Source organism: Dreissena polymorpha, chromosome 9 (assembly GCF_020536995.1).
Source record: "Dreissena polymorpha isolate Duluth1 chromosome 9, UMN_Dpol_1.0, whole genome shotgun sequence".
Lineage (NCBI taxonomy): Eukaryota > Metazoa > Mollusca > Bivalvia > Myida > Dreissenidae > Dreissena > Dreissena polymorpha.
Genome location: NC_068363.1, coordinates 407,211 through 430,992, shown reverse-complemented (window position 1 = coordinate 430,992; position 23,782 = coordinate 407,211). Strand labels below are relative to the sequence as shown.

At 37.3% G+C, this 23,782-nt stretch overlaps 1 protein-coding gene across 1 annotated transcript; it reads right to left on the bottom strand.

Moving 5' to 3' along the window:
• Positions 1 to 200: 200 nt before the first annotated feature.
• LOC127844629 (methionine--tRNA ligase, cytoplasmic-like) lies at positions 201 to 23,437 on the bottom strand. The gene is made up of 18 exons (XM_052375034.1): positions 23,336 to 23,437; positions 19,078 to 19,182; positions 18,687 to 18,967; positions 18,417 to 18,656; positions 16,102 to 16,305; positions 15,503 to 15,591; positions 14,394 to 14,581; positions 13,836 to 14,006; positions 11,655 to 11,868; positions 10,642 to 10,775; positions 10,042 to 10,121; positions 8,539 to 8,670; positions 5,780 to 5,884; positions 3,778 to 3,961; positions 3,523 to 3,618; positions 3,091 to 3,180; positions 1,655 to 1,912; positions 201 to 1,278 (listed from the first exon to the last, which is right to left on the bottom strand). The coding sequence occupies exons 1-18, from the start codon at positions 23,435 to 23,437 to the stop codon at positions 1,117 to 1,119; spliced, it is 2,835 nt and encodes a 944-aa protein (XP_052230994.1). The 3' UTR covers positions 201 to 1,116.
• Between the last annotated feature and the right edge of the window lie 345 nt (positions 23,438 to 23,782).

Sequence of the window (23,782 nt, the reverse complement as noted above, 5' to 3'; positions counted from 1 at the left end):
TCCAAGTGGTTAAGAATATGGGGGCAGATGATATATTCTAATAACTTTGGGAGCAATTAAAATAGTGTCGTTATTTTATATATGTAAAGTTTCAACTGTTCAGAACTTACGGGTTGCATGTAAGTATAATACAAAAGACACACTCACAACAAAATGCTTGAGACATGAAAACATATCAATTCATAACAAACAATTTATAATGATTTTCGTTTATTTATTAAATAAATACAAGTGCACACATTCAATTTTCAAAAGCTCTTATAAACAAATATTTGCACTATTATTGCAAAACACAGAAACCGGCATTAGATCTGATTGATAAATACTAGCAAAATAAAAACATATTCAAGTTATATAGTTAATTTGAGAGTTGTTTCATACAGTTTCGTTAAAAGCAGTTTAAAGAATTTCAAAAGGGTAGTCATATGTATAGTAACTCTCTGTGTTAAATAAACTTCCACCACTCAAAATGTGCAGCTTTATGATAACGCCGCTTTGAATTTATTTTTTTACCTTGACCTTGAAGGATGACCTTGACATTAAAGGATGACATTGACCTTGAACTTCCACCACTCAAAATGTGCAGCTTCATGAGAACGCTGCTTTGAACAAAAGTTTTTTGTTTTTTTACCTTTGAACTTGAAGGATGACCTTGACCTTGAACTTCCACCACTCAAAATGTTCATCTTCATGAGATACACATGCATGCCAAATATTAATTTGCTATCTTCAATATTGAAAAAGTTATGGCCAATGTTAAAGTTTTGGGACGGACAGACACCATATATTTGACATTTGACCTTGAAGGATGACCCCCATTTTCACCTTTCACCACTCAAAATGTTCAGTTCCATGAGATACACATGCATGCCAAATATCAAGTTGCTATCTTCAATAGTGAAAAAGTTATGGCCTATGTTAAAGTTTTTTTCGGATGGACGGACAGACTGACTGACATACTGACGGACAGTTCAACTGCTATATGCCACCCTACTGGGGGCATAAAAACAAGTGTTGTATAGTATATAACACCATTATATAGGCAAATATTTTCAAATAGTTCATTCAAATAGCCATGGTTTAAGGCTTTTCCAATTGCCTCCTCAAAAGTAGTTTTTACTTTTTCTTGCCCTTCTGTTTTCCTACTGCTGGTGAGGCATCAGGGTTCTCTCCTTGGGCAAGTGCAAGCTGACGTTTGAGGTCAAGAAGTTTGGACACTTCTGTGTCAACCAGTGCTTTCTCTGCCTTTGCGGTCATCAATTCTCTAACTTTGTTACCCTGGCGAAAAAATAGACACAACATGTTTTTAACATATGCAAGGACAATAATAAATAAATGCATTAAATAGAGTAACTTCGTTTGATTTAAACATATTTATTAAGCTTGCTTGCATCGAAGGCCTTAAACTTTAGAGAAAATTCGTTTCCTGTGAGGATCCAATATTCGGCAAGATCTTGAGATCTAAGCAACTCCATTTCATCATTGCATCAGCCACCAACAGCAAATCTCTTTTGAAAATTAATTTTTAAATCTGGAAACTGCAAATCTCTATCAAATGCAACTTTTCAATAAGATCACATAAAAGCATAATCTAGCATAAATAAATGTGCTGTAAATAGACCACTTTCTCGTGGTGCTAATAGCTAATACATACCTGCTCAGTAACAAGCTTATTTAGTCTCTCAACTTCTGCAGGACTGGAAGTCACGTTGTTGGCTGTTACTTTCACATCCTGTTTCACTCCTGGCTGATCTCCCTTCTCACCCTTCTTTTTACCTCCCCCGGTTTCTGTGAGGGCAGATGGTACTTGTGCATCAGCAAGCTGTTTCTTCAGATCCAGGAGGATCTTCACTTCAGCGTCTATAACACCCTTCTCTGCCTTCTTTGCTTTCAAGTCTCGAACCTTGTTCGCCTGGAAATATCAACAGAGCATACCATCAAATCAGGGGTGTAGACATCCTTAATCAACATATGTTATATGTCTATGGACACATTCAACAAAATAGTCTGCAGAGAAAAGTATTTTTCCTGTATAAAAATACTGATACATGTATATGTTATTCTGATCATTTCAGTGTTTTTTGTCTCGTTAATTATAAATTGAACACATGTATTCTTTTAAACATAAACAGTTAATATTAAGATAATAAACTTCCAACTTTTATCATTTTCACACCTTGATATTTTTCTTGTTCTTGAATTAGTAGACAGGACAAATTTACTCATCAGGCAGAATACTTCTGTTTGTTTATTTGGGTGTTTCATCATTATAATAGTCATATCAGAGTGAACTATTAACCGGTAATCCAACCCACAAGCCAGGGCTTTGTTGCTCTACCAACTAAGCTAGCAGGACTGTTGTGAAAAATAAATGCTGCTTCGGACCAAATGGTCATTGTACTTCCACACCCCTGCATTTCATCACCACATATTAAGTAGTATCAACTTTTAAATCATCCTATAATGATAATTTCTTACTTACATGTACTGTGACATAAACATGTGATGAAGTGAATGGCTTGTTGGCTTTTTAACTTCTATATAACTCAGCTGATTGTATACCTCTCCGTGTAACTTAACTTATATAACTCTCCTGTTTTGTTATCCCCTCTTGAACCCATAAATCCTCCATCATGTTACCGCCCTTTGTAAACCATTTATATACTTTACCTTCTGTAATACCGAACATTGTAAACCCCCCATATTATTCACCTTCTTGTTTACCTGCCCATGAAACCTCTAAATATAATACACCTACTATACTACCTCCTCTTGTAACCACTTCATATAATTCATGTTCTTCATCAACCCCCCCCCCCCTTGTAACCACTCCATATAATTCAGCTTCTTTATTTACTCCCTTGTAACCACTCCATATAATTCACCTTCTTTATTTACTCCAGTGTAACAACTCCATATAATTCACCTTCTTTATTATCTCCCCATGTAACCATTCCATATAATTCCCCTTCTTTATTAACTCCCCTTGAAACCACTCCATATAATTCATATTCTCTGTTATCTCCCTTTGTAACCTCACTGTGACCGACATGATTGATTACATCCCCACATAACCTCTCTCTGACTGACCTGATTTGTTACCTCCTCTTGTAATCGCTCTACCTCCGCAGGACTGGTTGCTGTCTGGGAGTTCTGTGAAGTTTCCCCTCCTTTCTTAGGCTGTAACACGATATGTATGAGATAATGTGCTTGAGATTAAAATTAAAGTAATGAATTAGAGAAAAATGTGCTCTTCTGTATGTATATTGTGTTCTTGTAACATCTGATTTTTTTTTATCAAGATTTTGTATTACTCAACATTTTGTTGGAAACATATATATAATGGCTGTTACTAAACTGTTTACAGAGAATTTTCAAAGTTTGCATTCTTCTGATACTTTTTTACATTTGTTTAATACCTTTTTTACTTGTGTTAGGGTTTTCTCGTTATCAGTTTCTACTGCATACTTTGTTTTTAATTTTTTATGTAAAATAAATGAGAACTAATTTGTTGACAATCACCTTGGGTTTGCTGGGAGCAGCAGGTCCCTGGCCCGCAAAGCGTTTCTTTAACTCTGCGATTGTGCTTGACTCTATTTTCTGGAAAAGCGGTGATGGCTGCAAATAACAAAAGAACTTGATAGTGCTTGAAACCGAATAAAGAGCATATCAACCAGACAAATACTTTGTATTTTTAACTCTTTGTGACTGGAATCTTCCAGTGGATGGTTGAACAAAAACTTCAACTGCACAAGAATTACGAAACCTTCAACACACCTGCCAAATCTTGTGCCCGGGGTCTAGGTGACACACAAAATCCTCATAGACCACATTGCAAGACGGAGGGGCGTTCAACTGGCCCTGGATGGTTGCGCTGACCTCTGGCATGAACGGGTGCAGCAACACGGACAGCAGGCACGCCAGATTGGCTGCCAGGCTCACTACTGTACCAGCACGAGACCTTTGGACAATGTGAGAAATAAAAAATAAGGCTTAACTGGGACGATATTTTATGCACAAGAATTAAGTTCCATAAAATTTGCTCAGAGCGAGGCTTATATTTATCTGTAAGAGGCTGAGAGGCTGTATAATAAGGGGCTGTATAATAAGAGGCTGTATAATAAGGGGCTGTATAATAAGAGGCTGTATAATAAGAGGCTGCATAATAAAAGGCTGTATAATAAGAGGCTTTATAATAAGAGGCTGTATAATAAGAGGCTGTATAATAAGAGGCTATATAATAAGAGACTGCATAATAAAAGGCTGTATAATAAGAGGCTTTATAATAAGAGGCTGTATAATAAGAGGCTGTATAATAAGGGGCTGTATAATAAGAGGCTGAGAGGCTGTATAATAAGGGATGTACAGTTAAATAAGGCTGAGAGGCTGTATAATAAGGGGTGTACAGTTAAATAAGACAGAGAGGCTGTATAATAAGGGATGTACAGTTAAATAAGGCTGAGAGGCTGTATAATAAGGGATGTACAGTTAAATAAGGCTGAGAGGCTGTATAATAAGGGATGTACAGTTAAATAAGGCTGAGAGGCTGTATAATATGGGGTGAACAGTTAAATAAGGCTGAGAGGCTGTATAATAAGGGATGTACAGTTAAATAAGGCTGAGAGGCTGTATAATAAGGGATGTACAGTTAAATAAGGCTGAGAGGCTGTATAATAAGGGATGTACAGTTAAATAAGGCTGAGAGGCTGTATAATAAGGGATGTACAGTTAAATAAGGCTGAGAGGCTGTATAATAAGGGATGTACAGTTAAATAAGGCTGAGGGGCTGTATAATAAGGGATGTACAGTTAAATAAGGCTGAGAGGCTGTATAATAAGGGATGTACAGTTAAATAAGGATGAGAGGCTGTATAATAAGGGATGTACAGTTAAACTGTGTTCACCGTTATGAACGCTTATCTGTAAGAGGCTGAGAGGCTGTATAATAAGGGATGTACAGTTAAATAAGGCTGAGAGGCTGTATAATAAGGGATGTACAGTTAATTAAGGCTGAGGGGCTGTATAATAAGGGATGTACAGTTAAATAAGGCTGAGAGGCTGTATAATAAGGGATGTACAGTTAAATAAGGCTGAGAGGCTGTATAATAAGGGATGTACAGTTAAATTGTGTTCACCGTCATGAACGCTTATTATATATTTAGTTCTTCTTAAATACGTACAGATAATACTTATAAAATAGGGGCTAAGAAGGAAATGTATTGGTCAATGGATTTTGAGAACCTGCTTATTTAAACTCCTTGTAATGTTTTGTTTATGTTTTACATGTGTTTGCATATGTGCCAACAATAGCAAATACTGGCTTGCCTTGCAATTATTGTATCCTTTTTAAAAGTCCAATATGCCAATGGTTTTGGTTTTCATCAGGGAGTAAGTTCGAGCAGTTTAATAGCAGTGCATAAGAGTCCAACTGGACTAGTGGACTTGAAAGTTAATGTTAATCCCTTTATATACCATCTACTAGAATATTGTACTGTCTTATATACACATATTGTTGGCATCAACTGATATAGGTCAACTACTATCAGCCTGATCAATCAAGGTCAGGTACAATTAGCCTGATCAATTTCGGTCAGATACAATCAGCCTAATTAATATGACTTGAAGTCCATCAAATTATAGTAGTAAGTACAATTACAACTTATAATATTACAGAAATATCACATATATTTGCTTCTTCTCAACAAATTCCAGACGTTTATATATACATGTAGCTCATTATATCACACGGAACAAAAATGAGTACCCTCTTGGTTCCTTACTTCTCAATGTCTGATCCTTTCACAAGCACCCATGGCTTGTTTTCCTGCATGAACTGGTTCCCAAGTCGAGATATGCTGAGAACGTTCCGGATGGAGTCCCGAATTCTGGAACAAGATACACAGAACTAACCTTGAAACTTGGTTCCTATTCACACATCTATTTTCAAATAAATTATTTCAAGTACAAGACATTGAAATGTTGGTATCAGGACTTTCCCGGGCTCAAAATATTTGTTGACCAAATTTTCCTCGAAATGACCAAATTCTTGTCATTTGGGGATTAAATGGGGTTTATGGAAGAAAAAATTGTAGCCAAATATAAATTCTCTTTAGCAAGATGGCCTGGTTTGTAGCTGGGTGGTTAGCATTTATAACTTAAGAGTAAAGACATTGTCACAATAAATGAGAGATCAGTTGTAAATGCATCTCACTTGATATTTTGCTTCAACAAAATGAAGTGTGTTTATTTCCAAAAGATTTCCCTATTCCAGGAAAGACATTGGTTTATTAGGTAAAATTCTTTGTTTATGTATCTGGTTCTCAGTCAAATGTACATTGGAACATTAAACAGCATATTTAATATTTGAAATGTAATATGCAGAGAGCAATATCTAGTCATTACCATACTTGCTTTTGAATGAAGTTACTTTCTTTTCTTGCATATATGAAATTCAATTAATACTTAAAATTGCAAACCTTGTATTTTTCATATGGTATATATTAACCCACATCTGTTTACCTTATAAAAAGATACATGGCTTAACAACAAGTCATAACAAGAGCACCGCCTTGCGGGTGCAGACCGCTCATCTATTTTCTTTTTAAAGGTGAAGGGACTCTCATTTTCAATCACAAAGGAGGGAGGGGTGGAGTGAAGAGAGGTGTATAGTGTGGGGGTGTGGACATTTATTACATTATTTTCCAAAAATGCGAAAAAAAATGCAAAAAAAAAAATCGGGGGGGGGGTTGGGGGGGTGGGGGGGTGGGTGGGGTGGGTGGGTGGTATTCTTGGGTGCGATGGTTGGACGGTATTTCAAACATAAAATAATAAAAATAAATATTTGTGTTTTTTAACCGTTAAAAAAAACATATTTTTTTGGGGGGGGTTGGGGTGGGGTGGGGTGGGGGAGGTATAGTGTGAGGTTGTGGTGGTCATTTGTGAGATGATCTTAAAAAAAAAAAAATAGGGGGGGGATTTGGGGGGGGAGGGGGGGAGGGGGGGAGGGCACGGGTGATGGTTTGGGTGGAGTCTATTGTGGTATGTCAGGTAAGAGTAGTTTTGTCAAAGTATCAATCAAATCTAATAATAAATAAAGAAGGTATGGCAATTTTAGCAAAATTTAATAATTTGACCTTTAGAGTCAAGCTCATTCAAAGGTCAAGGTAAAATTAAACCTTGCCAGGTACAGTAATCTCATGATAGCATGAAAGTATTTGAAGTTTGAAAGCAATAGCCTTGATAGTTAAGAAGTAAAGTGGATCGAAACACAAAATTTATCCATATATTCAAAGTTACTAAGTCAAAAAAGGGCCATAATTCCGTAAAAATGAAAACCAGAGTTATGCAACTTGTCCTTTTACTGTACTCTTATGATAGTTTGCGAGTGTTCCAAGTATGAAAGCAATATCTATGATACTTTAGGGGTAAAGTGGACCAAAACACAAAACTTAACCAAATTTTCAATTTTCTAAGTATGAAAGGCCCATAATTCCGTCCAAATGCCAGTCAGAGTTACATAACTTTGCCTGCACAGTCCCCTTATGATAGTTAATAAGTGTTGCAAGTATGAAAGCAATAGCTTTGATACTGTAGGAATAAAGTGGACCTAAACACAAAACTTAACCAAATTTTCAATTTTCTAAGTATAAAAAGGGCCCATAATTCTGTCAAAATGCCAGTCAGAGTTACATTACTTTGCCTGCACAGTCCCCTTATGATAGTTAGTAAGTGTTGCAAGTATGGAAGCAATAGCTTTGATACTTACGGAATAAAATGGACCTAAACACAAAACTTAACCAAAATTTTCAATTTTCTAAGTTTAAAAAGGGCACATAATTCTGTCAAAATGCACGCCAGAGTTATCTATCTTTTTCTTCCCAGTCCCCTCATGATAGTAAGTAAGTGTACCAAGTTTGAATGCAATAGCATTGAACTTTCTGAGAAAAGTGGACCTAAACGCAAAACTTAACCAAAATTTTCAATTTTCTAAGTATAAAAAGGGCACATAATTCTGTCAAATTGCACGCCAGAGTTATCTAACTTTGGCTGCCCAGTCCTCTCATGATAGTAAGTTAGTGTACCAAGTTTGAATGCAATAGCATGGATACTTTCTGAGAAAAGTGGACCTAAACGCAAAACTTAACCGGACGCCGACGCCGACGCCAAGGTGATGACAATAGCTCATAATTTTTTTTCAAAAAATAGATGAGCTAAAAATATTGCTAATAAATACTATTAAGCTTACAAAAAGTTTTTTGCAGACCATGGGTTTGCAATATTGCTGATGTCTGTGAGTAGCTATTTGCTTATCAAAATAGTTTCATGGCTTAAAAACAAGTTGGCATCGCTTCTGGAAATTGATGTTAAATGCACAGGCTAATCAGGGACAACACTTTCAACCTAAACTGGATTTTTGCTACAATCAGACTTCCTTTACACTAAAATTAAAACAAAAGCAGAAAGTGTTGGCCCTGATAAGCCTGTGCAGACTGCATTAAGCCCTGTTTTCCCAGAGTGCACATCAAGATTTTTTGCGAACCTTGCGTTTTCCATATTGTCAATGTATGAACGCAGCTCTCTCGTCACCAGAGCAATCAGATTGAAATCGTCAGCTGAGAGGTCCATCTGTTGTATACTGCCACCAAAACTATTGCTCACAAACATCAGAGCTCTGAAAAATCAGAGTTTTATAAGTTTCAGGATAAAGTTTCCTGGTTTGATCACTGCTTGAACCCTGAAATTTTCTTCAGCAAGAAAATAATCAGAAGTTTTCTTCTCTGCACTCAGGTGTATGAATGGGTATCTGTGCCGGAAATATGCCAATCTCCCATGGCTGCAGACTACGCAGACGGTGAATGGAGCACATATGACCCAGGGATTAATATAAAGTTGTCTGCAAATGTGCTTGTATGTCAATATCAGACTATAAACCTGATTTTTAACAGCTTACTTCAGTTATGCAGGCCACTTAATTAAACTCTTTTTAAAATTTACAAACTGGAATACTAAACAGGTGTCAAAAAACTGATCAGAGAATGAGAATTAAGCACAGAACTAATGTACTGGAAATGCTTAGAACTTTGAATGTTCAAGTATTTTGTGTCTGTAAAAGAAGTACAGTATTATGTAAACAACAGGTCCATTTTAGCTAAAGGATTCTTTTTGACTGAAATTAGTTCACTGTGAACTATGGAGCTAGAATTAATGTACCCGATAAGCTCTGAGATTCAACATTTTAGTACAAGACATTTATAACTACGAGTAAAAACAAGAGATGTGTTTGTCAGAAACACAATGCCCCCTACTGCGCCGCTTTGAAGCCATATATTTGACCTTTGACTTTGAAAGATGACCTTGACTTTTTATCACTCAAAATGTGCAGCTCCATGAGATAAACATGCATGCCAAATATCAAGTTGCTAGCTTCAATATTGCAAACATTATGACCAATGTTAAAGTTTTGGAACAGAATGACAGAGAGACAGAATGACAGACAGGCCAAAAACAATATACCCCTGACCATTCGATGCGGGGGCATAACAAAAACAATATACCCCGATCATTCGATTCGGGGGCATAAGAAAAAATACAGGCTACCAGGGTCATCCTTGCCCAAATTTAGGGAGAAGTGACTTTTCCATTTTGCAGAAATTTACAGAAATTTAGAAGTGACTTCTACTGTTGCTGAATTTAGGGAGAAGATTCATTACAATTGTCAACTGATAGATTCCAGTTAAGTTGGTATAATAGCCAATCTATTGATCCATTTCTTTGTAATATTATTCACTGTTGCCACAGGCCTCTAGTAGAACTAATCCATAGAACCCATCTAACAGAATCATTTGAATAGAAAATCAATTATACAAACATTACATCCATGTTTTAGACATGAAAAAACTCCTCCAGAAGAAGTTAATTTATCATTCAAGATTACAAGATAATTAAAACCGATAAAACAGGCTAGTGATGATCATTTAATGTAACAATATAAAACTAAATATTGACAATTGCTTATAACAAACAAAATCATGATGTTCCATACCTGTTTATGAAGTTGCCAAGGTTATTTAAAAGCTCGCTGTTGTTCTTTAAAAATAGATCATCCCAGCTGAAACTGCTGTCCTGTTTTGGTGTATATGAAATAAAAACAATTTTGAATTTTTACATTTAACAAAGCACACAAGATCATCTTGAGTTAGTTAACATATCACAGACAAAAATAAATACATGTTTTTCAAGCTTAAAATAAATTGATTATGTACATACATTTCACAGACAAAATAAATAAATTGGGTCAAGCTTAAACATAAGCTCAGACATACTGTAAATCTACAATTAGCCGCTAAAACCTCGATTTGATTGTCTTAGTTTGGTACATTTAACATAATTACCCATACTTAAATCATAGTTTATTACAATGAAATCATTTGATTTCATTAAGAACTTAGAGGGGTAATAAATTACCCTGCAATATTGACCAATACATTGAAAAATCCAAGCTGTTAGTTGCATCTTTTGCAAAATCAATTTTAATGCCACTTCTTTTTTGGAAATCATTGACTGCGGTAAAAATTAATCCATGAAATCTTATGAAACTGGTAACAAGATAACACATTACTAATACGGTAGATTGTAACCACACCTGAGTTTCTGGCCTCACATAGAGCAGGTAGAACCTGTAGATGTCTGCTGGGATGCCAGTGTCACGTGCCTGATCACCAAACACACCCGTGCCTCGACTCTTGGAGAACTTGACGTCCTCATAGTTCAAGTACTCTGAAATACAGAGAGGGTCACTATGAGAAAACCAGGCTTAATGTTTGTGTCTAAAGTGTTGTCCCATATAAGCCTGTGCAGGTCACACAGGCTAATCAGGGACAACACTTTCCGCCTAGATTAGATTGTTTGGAAGAGACTTCATTTAAAAGAAACATTTTATAAAATCAGAAAGTGTTGTCAGTGATTAGACTGTGCAGACTGCACTGGCTAATCTTGGATGACACTTAATGCTCATGCATTACGCCCGGTGTTCCAAGGGCAAGGCTCAGAAAGAAAACATATAAGAACATAAAATATAATTAACAGGATTTTTGAAACTGCTTTGACCCTTCACTTTTAAGCAGGCATACAGGCAGATATACAATCTTTCTCTTTTTGTTTCAAATTAAATAAAACATTGATGAATGCAAAACTAGAATTAAAGTACAGAAGGAAAAGGTACCAAATGATTAACACATTCATGAACACTTTTGGGAAATCCCCAGAATTGTATGCAGATTTGTACACAGAACACATAAACAGAACTCTTGGTTTTCAATAAATACGAGAAAACCTGTTTAAATTGGTCAATTAATGGCAAAGTGATAAGAACACATTAGTGGGTTTTTTTGCATTGAAGTAAACAAAATTTGATTCATGCTACGATACACAGATAATTGATAAATTGTATTTAACTTTCCTCATTCAAGATAAAACTTCTTTAAAAAGAAGAAAATCATCTTAAATGAAGTACATTCAAATCCCTGAATGGTTATAAAATATGGTGCTATTAAGAGTAATATATAATATACATAGTTATCATTACATGCATCTCCTTTAGAAATTTCTGAAGACGTCTTAAATGTTTATATTGATATTTGAGGTTTCTGTCCTCACCTGTAGCAGACATGTGACCCACCACAGTGTAGTGGTCATCAGCCCCGAGCAGTGACGCAGGGAAAATCACGCTGTGGAACGGGACGTTGTCTTTCCCGAGAAAGTTGTACAGTTGGACGTGTTCTGGGTTCTTCCACCAGTTAGCCCAGTGCTCGGTGTAGTTGGCAGTGATTGAGATGTAGCCAATGGGGGCGTCAAACCAAACGTAAAACACCTGAAAAAATTATGTGTCTGTTAAAGCAAGAAATTAATTCATTTGGAACTGGAGAAATAAGTGGACATAGAAAAAGGCCTGAAGATTTCGACAGGATTTTAATCATGTCACCGCAGTCAACTACTCACAAGTTTACTGGGTTAGCTGGTTTTCCAGCACAGAGTGCACATGCTTTACCAGTAACTAATAACCACCCTACTTGAATCAGTGCACATGCTTTACCAGTAACTGATGACCACCCTACTTCAATTAGTGCACATGCTTTACCAGTAACTGATGACCACCCTACTTGAATCAGTGCACATGCCTTACCAGTAACTAATAACCACCCTGCTTGAATCAGTGCACATGCTTTTCCAGTAACAGATAACCACCCTGCTTGAATCAGTGCACATGCTTTACCAGTAACAGATAACCACCCTACTTGAATCAGTGCACATGCTTTACCAGTAACAGATAACCACCCTGCTTGAATCAATGCACATGCTTTACCAGTAACAGATAACCATCCTACTTGAATCAGTGCACATGCTTTACCAGTAACAGATAACCATCCTACTTGAATCAGTGCACATGCTTTACCAGTAACTGATAACCACCCTACTTGAATCAGTGCACATGCTTTACCAGTAACTAATAACCACCCTGCTTGAATCAGTGCACATGCTTTTCCAGTAACAGATAACCACCCTGCTTGAATCAGTGCACATGCTTTACCAGTAACAGATAACCACCCTGCTTGAATCAGTGCACATGCGTTACCAGTAACAGATAACCACCCTGCTTGAATCAGTGCACATGCTTTACCAGTAACTGATAACCATCCTACTTGAATCAGTGCACATGCTTTACCAGTAACAGATAACCACCCTGCTTGAATCAGTGCACATGCTTTACCAGTAACAGTTAACCACCCTGCTTGAATCAGTGCACATGCTTTACCAGTAACTGATAACCATCCTACTTGAATCAGAGATTGAGCAGAATGGCTAAGGGAATAATTTCAAACAAATTAATATGATATTGGCAGCAAGGTTTTAATGTTCTTGCACCTTGACTCAACATTAAAGCATGACATAACATGAAATAACGTTACCTTAAGAGTAAATAAGCCTTGCCTTGGAAAAACTGGGCTTTATGCATGTGCATTTAGTGTCGTCTCAGATAAGCCTGTGCATTCAACACAGGCTGATCAGGGACAACATTTTTAATTTGCAAGATTTTTGTTGAGAACAAAAACAAGAGCTGTTTTTGTGAAACACAATGCCCCCTACTGGGCTTTGAAACCACACTGCAGCTTTTTTAGAAACAAGGTTATATTTTGAATGTAAAGATCACAGTGACCTTGACCTTGACCTAGTGACCTCAAACAATGTTTGATTGTAGATCTCAATGAGATGCATGCACATGTGAAGTTTAAAGAACATAGACCCAAGAGTTATCATTTTATGAGCAAGGTTAAAAGTTTGGGACAGACACACACCTACAATAACAGACAGACAGGCCAAAACCAATAAACCCCCTGATCATTCGCTCTGGGGGCATACAAAACATAACAGAAGAAAGTGTTGTCTCTGATTAACCTTTGCTGACTGAAAACACTAATCGGAGACAGCACTTTACGCCCATGCATATGACGTACCCTTTGGGTCAAAAGTACAGATACGCCAACAGCTTAAAATAGATATCACAGCGGTGACAAAATTGTTACCGCGGTGACATTTTTGTCACTGCGGTAATAAATTTATCACTGCGGTGATATATTTGTAACTGTTGTGATACTTTGTTTGACCCAAACAGTTTGATAAGAGCTAAATCGAACTAACCAATGAAACAACGTCTTGCAAAACGGCAAATCGGCGAATATTTACTGCGAAGTTTTCAAGATGTCTGCCTCCATGGATACTGTAAAGCCCTGTTTGTTGTCAGCTAGTCAAATAAATGTACACCCATTGCAAATGTTGCACCTTGTCTGTGAAGCCCTCTAGAGGCACCGGTATTCCCCACTTGAGGTCACGACTGATGCACCGAGGTTTGAGCCCGTCTCGTATCCAGGACTTGGTGATCACCTTCGCATTGTTCGTCCACAATCCAGTCTGGAACACACTGTCCAGGTGGACTTGGAGCTTCGGCTCTGCCTGTGATAAGTTGTATCAATTTTTATTTTCGACTTTTGTCTGTGTTACAAAACAAACATTTTTCAAGCAAATATCAGTGGTTTAGCTCTCCTTTGCTGCAATAAGTTCTCTTTAACGCTTTGAATCAAAGTTTGATGAGTTTGAAGTCCCTTAGAGAATCAAATTAAATGTACGACTTTTCCCACTAGACTCAAGTTTAAAAGGCTTAATTTTCAACCTTTGAATAGTCATGCCAAGAAAACAGCATGAAACCTGAACAGACTGCAATTTACTCACAGGCTGCTCTGGTTTATGCCGGTTGCATACAGACTTTTTCACCCATATTACGAGAAGGACAGGGTTTATGCAAACAAGAAACAAGCAACCCAATTGAACAGCATTCTCTACCTTGGGAAGATCCAGGAAAAGATGCTCACTGGACCGGACCTTTGGCCTGTTGCCACACAGTTTACATTTGGGGTTGATGAGTTCCACAGCGTTGATAAGCTTTCCGCAGGCGTCACACTGGTCTCCAAGGGCGGCATCGTACTTACACATGGGACATGTGCCCTCTGCGAACCTGTCTGCAAGGAACCAGCCAAGGACGAGTGCATTTAGTTATTTATATATGTATTTATTAGCATTGTAACTATTTATATTATTTATGTTATTATTTCTATCATAATACTATTTTTTAAAGCATGTTTTTTCTTATTTCAATAATTATATATTTTCTTATATGTATTATTAAAATTATATGTACATAATCAATAACTAAAGATCTCAGGATATAAAGATCCTAAAATCCTAAAGATTGAGGACATCTTAAATATATAACAGCCATGAATAAAATGACTTTAAAACAAGAGATGTGTTTGTCAGAAATACAATGCCTCCTTCTGCGCCGCTTTGAAGCCATATAGTTCACCTTTGACCTTGAAGGATGACCTATGCCTTGACCTTTCACCACTCAAAATGTGCAGCTCCATGAGATACACATGCATGCCAAATATCAAGTTGCTATCTGAAGCTACACAGAAGTTATGAGCATTTTTCGAAACCAAAACGCGAAACCTAAACACAAAGTGTGACGGAAGAACAGACGAACAGATGGACAGACGGACGGTCTGATCACTATATGCCCTCCTTCGGGGGCATAACAAGTCGTCAGATATGTTGGTGGCATGATACAGTGCCAATGACTTAAACAGCCTGTTAGTACATATGAATTTTGTTCAATAAGAGCCTCGTACTGGGAAAAATTGTGCTTAAAGCATGTGTGTAAAATGTCATCCCTGAGAATAGTTTAGCACAGGCTAATCTAGGACATTCTTCGCCTAACTTGATATGTTAGGAACAGACTTCCTTTAAAAGAAACATACCATAAAAGCAAAATGTGTTGTACCTGATTAGCCTGTGCTAACTGAACAGGTTAAACTGGGATGACACTTAAGGTACATGCATTAAGCACAGTTTTCCCAGAATGCACTGCAATAACATAGTCCTTGGTCCCTACCTATCACAGTTCTCACAGTGCAGTTGCTCCACACTGTTGGTGAGTACGTAGCCTTTCTTGTGGAGGTGCCAGAATATGTCCTGCGCTATCCTGGAACATACATCAGTAATGTATAAATATGTCCTGCGCTATCCTGGAACATACATCAGTAATGTATAAATATGTCCTGCGCTATCCTGTAACATACATCAGTAATGTATAATTATGTCCTGCGCTATCCTGTAACATACATCAGTAATGTATAAATATGTCCTGCGCTATCCTGTGACATACATCAGTAATGTATAAATATGTCCTGCGCTATCCTGTAACATACATCAGTAATGTATAAATATGTCCTGCGCTATCCTGTAACATACATCAGTAATGTATAAATATGTCCTGCGCTATCCTGTAACATACATCAGTCATGCATCACAAACTGGACATTACTTTTGATAAAGCTATAGACTACACCCATATATGCATTACTAATTACCTTTCAATTATTGTACAGAACATAGAAATTTAAAGCAGATTCATTTGACATACTAACAGACAATTGTTAGTCTATAACAATTACCATAAGCAAACATATAATAATTTCAGAACAATCCATACACTTTCTGCTGCTCCGTAGTAGTTCTGCCGAAGTAGTCAAAGTCAATATTGAACCATTTGTAAATGTCGCGGTGGAGGGCGGAGTACTTGTCACATATCTGCTGCGGGGTGAGACCCTCCGCTATGGCCTTGGTCTCCGTAGCGGTCCCATACTCGTCTGTACCGCAGATGTACAGCACGTTGTAGTTGCGCAGACGACAATATCTGAGAAGTTATTGGAAAAGCTTATGAAATGAGCAGACACAGTTAAAACTTCATCAGTTAAATAGTTTGTGAAAATATATAATGCTAATAATTTTACCTGTTTTCATAAAAATGCACAGGCTAATCTGGGAGGACTCTTCACACACACACATTTAATAGAGAATAATAGGTTAGTGTTGATTATAGATCAGGGGCCGTATTCCAGTAGCTTCTTATGTTTTCACTTAAGTTAAGAAATTTCTTAAATAAATTTCTTCAGTTAAATTTGAAATGTCAAAAACAAATCATGAGACGCTTAGCATTTCTCTTTAAGAAATTCCTTTAAGAGTTAAAAGATTTACTTAATTTTAAATATATGAGAAAAAATACACAGAGTAAAGAAATTTATTAAGTTTATGAAGCTACCAGAATTTAACTTAAGTGAAATCTTATGTTTAAAAAAAATGGCGGAGATAAGAAAAAATAATGCGCAATATTTCAACTTAAGTTATTTTTTAACTTAAGAAGCTACTGGAATACAGCCCCTGGTTTATCATACGAGGCTTAGAAAACAAAAAGCACGAGCTGGAGGAGCTTTACTCAACAATAATCTTTTGTTCTTTTATCCCACTTTTTATTCAGTAAACCTTTTTATTTAAACAAAATTAGTTTAACTGGATAATTTTGCAGGATTTATGATGTCATTTTGTCGAAAAAACGATATCATTTCATGCCGTGGTTTATAGCAGAAATTTAATAAACGAGCTTTAATCAACCGAATTCGCTGTAAAAGTGGGGTAAACTGTTTTCCTAAAGCGTGGCTCATATAAATTATTGTGAAAGGTTTAATCAATTTATCATTAGCCTACACATATACTTGTTGGGCACAGTAATTTCCTGTTTCAGGTGGAGAGTATGTGGTATGTGTGACTTGCATTTATAAAAACAACAGCTTTTTATCAATCAAAATATGCATCCAGTAGGTTCATATATATCAATCAAATATCAGGTTTGATAAAAATTGAAAAGAAAAATGTTAGACACAGAGCCAATAAAATCAATGTTCAATTTATTTGTTTATCAAATCTGGCCAAGATGTCACGGTCATCAGCATTTTCATGTTAGTTCCTGTGACATGGAGGATATGGTGTCCGCCTAGCGATGCGAAAGTTCGGGGGTTGAGTGCAACTATGACAGCATTCTCAAGATCTTTGCTTTAGACACTAGTACTGGTTTGACCAAGGCAACAAACTTAAGAGCATGGGTGAAAGTTGTAAAATAAAACAAAAACGAACACTCCTGAGAGTAAGTGATTACGAATGTTTAATAAAGAGCACCACAAAAGAGTAAATAATACACTTACAAAGACATACCTACATTCATTTTATTTAATCGCATTACATGCTCATCTATAGTGTTATATATCATTTTGCCTCGGAATATTGTTTTTACTTTTTTGTCCAGCCATTTTGTTTTGCCACAAACTACATAAGTGGTCCAAAATGTACTCCCCTGAGTTTAATGTACACAAATTTTGGAAAACTTGATATGGTGGCCAAGTTTTGGATCACACTTTACCAACTTTGCCTTGATATTGTTTCCATCAAAATCTCACCATGTTTAATCAATATTTAACAATAAATGTGGCTACATAAGTGATAACAAGGTTCTTCTACCATGTGATATAGTGTTCTGCACACACCTTAACCTATGTTGTCAACATAAACATTTTAACCAAATATTGTCCATATAAATGAAAAATGTGGTTATTTGAGTGTTAATGATATAATCAGTGATGACCCAAGATACATACAACGTGATGACAGACTCAGGAAATACATGTAGACTGATCGCAATAACTCACTGTCAGCATTTCATGCTCAGAGGAGCTAAATATGTACAGTAGACTCTGTGTAAACCGGACAGTCTGGGGACTGGTTCTGGTTTACCAATAGCAGGCATATTGCCGAAATATACATTGTATGCATTGTGTACAAAGTCATATAAGAATACAACAAACCATATACATTTACATGTACCTTGTGATAACTGTACTCATGTAATGTTTATGTTTAAATTATTTTGCCAAAAATGTGTTTTTATTCGATTAAAAGCACACGCACGAAGTTCACGATTTCTTGAAAAAGTCTGCAATCACTCTCTGCTTCAGTGCACAATTCTGCTTCACGATCTTAAACTCTAAACTGTTTATGAGGGTGTCTACAGTTGCCAGGAAGTCACTATCCGTCTCATGTCCGTACCGCTGCAGACCGAGAGCAAAGTCGCGGATCTCTTTGAGAGTCACTGGAGGCACTTCTCCTTGAGTCTGGTCCACATCATCGGTGGCGGCGACGGAATCGGCTGCGTCCTCTCTATATCAGTTGACGATGTCTACTTTTCACTCGGAGTCATGAGTCTCGACGTCTGTTCCGCTGCATGCGAAGAGGATGGTTATCCAATCCTTGTGCACTTTGACTCCCTTTGCACCGTCTCCGCGCACAGCCAGGGTCTTGTCAGGTAGCGCCTTGTAGTAGAGGCCGGTCTCTTCGGCGTTGAAGATGTTTTCCAATATGTATCCCTGTAATATGATGTCTGGCAGCCGGCTCTTGAAGTCCCTGACTGTCTGCAGGTCCACCCCAGCACTCTGTCCGGACACCTTGAACGCCTTCACTGAGTAGCGGGACTTCCAGGAGGTGAGCCAGACAAAGGAAAGTTCTGGGCCCGCTTTTGGCTAAACCACTCCCACGTCAGCTCGTTCAGTCAGTCGCACTTGCACTCGTTGACAAAACGGACATTGGAGCCGGACGCATGCCTCTCCCACTGCTCCTGGAATACATTCGTTTTCTTGAAGTTGTCACTGACCGTTGACGTTCCGATCTTGAAGCGCTTGCCAAGTGTCTGCAAAATGAAAGAAAGTTAAAAATATGTTGCCCCTTTGACGCTGATGGTAAAACTAAACAAGAGGGCCAAGAGGCCCTAGTGCCCTCACCTGAGAGGAGTTGGTTCATTCAATCTTTACCAAACATCAAACTTTACCTAGATATTGGCCAGACAAACATCCTGGTCAAGTTTCATCATTATTGAACCAAAACTATGGCGCATGGAGTGTTTTTGTTTTTGTCAGATTTGACCTGGTGACCTATATTTTGAGTTGACCCCCCTTACCAAACATCAAACTTTGCTTACAAAAATAAATATTATGACCAAGATTCATAACACCGGAAACAAATTTGTGACCTCTAGAGTGTTTTCAAGGATTTTGTATAATATAATAAAAATTTGGACAATCTAAGGGCAATAATTATGGCATTAATTATGTGATATTGCTCATTATCAAACTTGACTGAGATATATCAGCAACTTTGATAAAGAATGCCTTAGAAATGTGAATGCTAGAGTGTTTACAAACCAAATGTGGACGGGTGGACGGCGGACAAAGACCAATCCTTAAACCTCACCTGAGCAATCAGGTGAGCTAAAAAGTGTGTTTCACCGATCTGAGCCATTTTCCAACTTGTCAAAGAAATCAATAAAACCAATGTATTGACTAAGTTTCACGATGATTAGGCAAATAATATGACTTCTATAGTGTTTGATCACAAGGTTTCTCTCTAGTCACATAAGGAAAACTGCCCCCCCTGGCACCCATGTTTTTTTACCGATCGGGACTATTTGCGAACTCATCTGAGATATATATATAACCAATCTTTTCACCAAGTTTCATGATGATTGGGCAACAAATGTGACTTCTAGAGTGTTCACAAGCTTTTTTTAGTATGTATAAATATAAGAAAACTCCCCCCCCCCCGGCAGCCATGTTATTCAACTGACCGGAACCATTTTCGAACTCAACTCTCATATCAAAGAAACAAATGTTCTGACCAAATTTCATGAAAATTGGGCAAAAAATGTTACTTCTAGAGTGTTCACATGTTTTCACTGTATACATATAGAGAAAAATTCCCCGCCCAATGGCAGCCATGTTTTTTTCACCGATCTGGACCATTTTCGAACTCGTCCAAGATATCAATAAAACCAATGTTTTGACAAATTTTCATGATGATTGGGCAAAAATTGTGACTTCTAGAGTGTTAACAAGGTTTTTCTATAGCCAAATCAGGAAACTGCCCCGCCCACTGGCAGCCATGTTTTTCAATGGACCGGAACCACTTTTGAACTCAACCAACATATCATTTAGACAAACATTTTGACAAAGTAACATGAAGATTGGATATGAAATGTGACTTCTACAGTGTTTACAAGTTTTTTCTTTTTTTTAACCTAGTGACCTAGTTTTTGACCGGGCATGACCCAGTTTCGAACTCGACCGAGATATCATTGGGACAAAGCTTCTTACCAAGTTTCATGAAGATCGGTAAAGAAATGTTCCCTCTAGAAAATATACTTTATTATTATGAAAACATTAATAGTCAAAGGGGAGTAACTACTGTAAACTTAAATGCAATATTTATAAGAGTTGTCTCGCATGTTACATGATCTTAATTCATGAATATTTACAAGCCTTTTAACTATATAAATATAAGGAACAAGAGCTGTCACCATCGGATGACTTATGCCCCCTATAAACGCTTGATAGAAGTTATTAGCTGTTTTCGAAACCTAAACACAGATTTCGAAACCTAAACGCGGACCCTAAGTTCAAGGTCACAGGGGTCAAAATTTGTGTGCGTATGGAAAGGCCTTGTTCATATACACATGCATACCTAATATGAAGGTTATATTTCAAGGGACATAGAAGTTATGAGCATTTTTCGAAACCTAAACGCAGATTTCAAAACCTAAACGCGGACCCTAAGTTCAAGGTCAAGGTCACAGGGGTAAAAATGTGTGTGCGTATGGAAAGGCCTTGTCCATATATACATGCATACCAATTATGAAGGTTATATCTCAAGGGACATAGAAGTTATGAGCATTTTTCGAAACCTAAACGCAAAGTGTGACGGAAAGACGGACAGACAGACAGTCCGATCACTATATGCCCCCTTTTCTTAGAAAGGGGGCATAAAAATGCCCGTCCCCCTGGCAACCATGTTTTTCAACGGACCAGAACCATTTTTTAACTCAACTCTCATATCAAAGAAACAAATGTTCTGACCAAATTTCTTGAATATTGGGCCAAAAATGTGACTTCTAGAGTGTTTACATGTTTTCACTATATACATATAGAGAAAAATGCCCCACCAACTGGCCGCCATATTTTTTCACCGATCTGGACCATTTTCAAACTCGTCCGAGAAATCAATAAAACCAATGTTTTGACCAACTTTTATGATGATTGGGCAAAAATTGTGACTTCTAGAGTGTTTACAAGGTTTCTCTATAGCCAAATAAGGAAAACAGCCCCATTTTTTTCAACGGACCGGAACCACTTTTGAACTCAACCAACATATCATTAAGACAAACATTTTGACAAAGTTACATGAAGATTGGGCATGAATAAATGTGGCCTCTAGAGTGTTAACAAACAAATGTGGACGGACGGACAGACGACGGACAAAGGCCGGTCACAAAAGCTCACCTGAGCAATCAGGTGAGCTAAAAACACAGATCTTTTTCTAAATCCAATTAATCCCGTTTTAAAATAAACAAGGGCTGTTTGTAAAACATGCATGCCCCCATATGGGCTGTCAGTTGTAGTGGAAGCCACTGTGTGATTACGTTTTTTGTCACTATGACCTTGACCTTTGACCTACTGACCTGAAAATCAATAGGGGTCATCTGCCAGTCATGCTAAATTGATCCAATTTAGCTGGATGGGAGAGTCTACTAGTCATAAATGGGTTAAAGTTTAAGGAAAGAAAAATACAATGATATTTGACCTTTGACCTTGAAGGATGACCTTGACCTTGACTTTTCACCAATCCAAATGTGCAGCTCAGTGAGATACACATGCATGCCAAATATGAAGTTGCTATCTTCAATATTTCAAAAGTTATCAAACTTTAACCAAGGAACTTAACCAAGGTAAAGTTTTTGGACACACACATACCATGAATGAAATATGGGTTGTCAGTTGTAGTGGAGCCATTGTGTGAATACGTTTTTTGGCACTTTGACCTTGACCTTTGACCTAGTGACCTGAAAATCAATAGGGGCAATCTGCCAGTCATGATCAATGTACCTATGAAGTTTCATGATCCTAGGTCTAATTATTCTTGAGTTATCATCAGAAAACCATTTTACTGTTTCGAGTTACTGTGACCTTGACCTTTGACCTAGTGACCTGAATCAATAGGGGTCATCTGCCAGTCATGATCAATGTATCTTTGAAGTTTCATGATCCTAGGCGTAAGCATTCTTGAGTAATCATCCGGAAACCATTTTACTATTTCGAGTCACTGTGACCTTGACCTTTGACCTAATGACCTGAAAATCAATAGGTTTCATCTGCCAGTCATTATCAATGTACCTATGAAGTTTCATGATTCTAGGTGTACGCATTCTTGAGTTATAATCCGGAAACCATTTTACTGTTTCAAGTCACTACGACCTTGACCTTTGACCTAGTGACCTGAAACTCAATAGAGGTCATCTGCCAGTCATGATCAATGTTCCTATGAAGTTTCATGATCATAGGCGTAAACATTCTTGAGTTCTCATCCGGAAACCATTTTACTGTTTCGAGTCACTGTGACCTTGACCTTTGACCTTGTGACCTAAAAATCAATAAAGGTCATCTGCAAGTCATGGTCAATGTACCTATGAAGTTCCATGTTCCTAGGTTTAAGCATTCTTGTGTTATCATCCGGAAATCGTTTTACTGTTTTGAGTCACTGTGACCTTGACCTTTGACCTAGTGACCTGAAAATCAATAGGGGTCATCTGTTAGTCATGATCAATGTACTTATGAAGTTTCATGATCCTAGGCCTAAGCGTCCTTGAGTAATCATCCGGAAACCATCTGGTGGACGGACCGACCGACATGTGCAAAACAATATACTCCTCTTCTTCGAAGGGGGGCATAAAAAAGATATAACAAAATGGACAAAATTAAAGCAGGTGCATTCAAATTTTGAGACTTAATTTTTACCTTCAGAGATGCTTTTGGTTCAGAAGTTGATTCCGTGATCAGCTTAATCTTCTCCTCTAACGTAAGCTTTACGCGTCTTCGTTTAGCTGGAGGCTGCGACATTTCAGATTTGAAAAGACTTGTAGATTTTTATATTATTAATACTGAAGATGCGTTTAAAAGTATGAAAAGGCAATGAATTAATTTGCAGACAAATGGATGGATATTTAACAGTTAACAGTTTTATTTGACAAACAAACAACCATTTAAGCATTTAAAACATGGCTATAAGATCTTTTAAACTACCCGAGAAGATCACAAGAAAGTGATTGTTGCAACGGCATGCATTAATTTGGTAACTAAAATGTTTATCATAAGCTTAATAAAACGATCGCGTCAATCACTTTTTGGTGATACCGCACCTCTATAATAGACATTCACAGTTTGTTTTACATTATTTAATCGGAC

Excerpts from the sequence above, each read along its gene's own strand:
- LOC127844629 (XM_052375034.1), bottom strand. The coding sequence starts at position 23,437 with ATGTCGCAGCCTCCAGCTAAACGAAGACGCGTAAAGCTTACGTTAGAG. Across the intron at positions 18,968-19,077 it reads GGCATGCGTCCGGCTCCAAT|TCCCGCTACTCAGTGAAGGC; the intron begins GTCCGTTTTGTC and ends ACCTCCTGGAAG. Across the intron at positions 14,582-15,502 it reads GCACTGTGAGAACTGTGATA|GGTTCCTTGCAGACAGGTTC; the intron begins GGTAGGGACCAA and ends TCGTCCTTGGCT.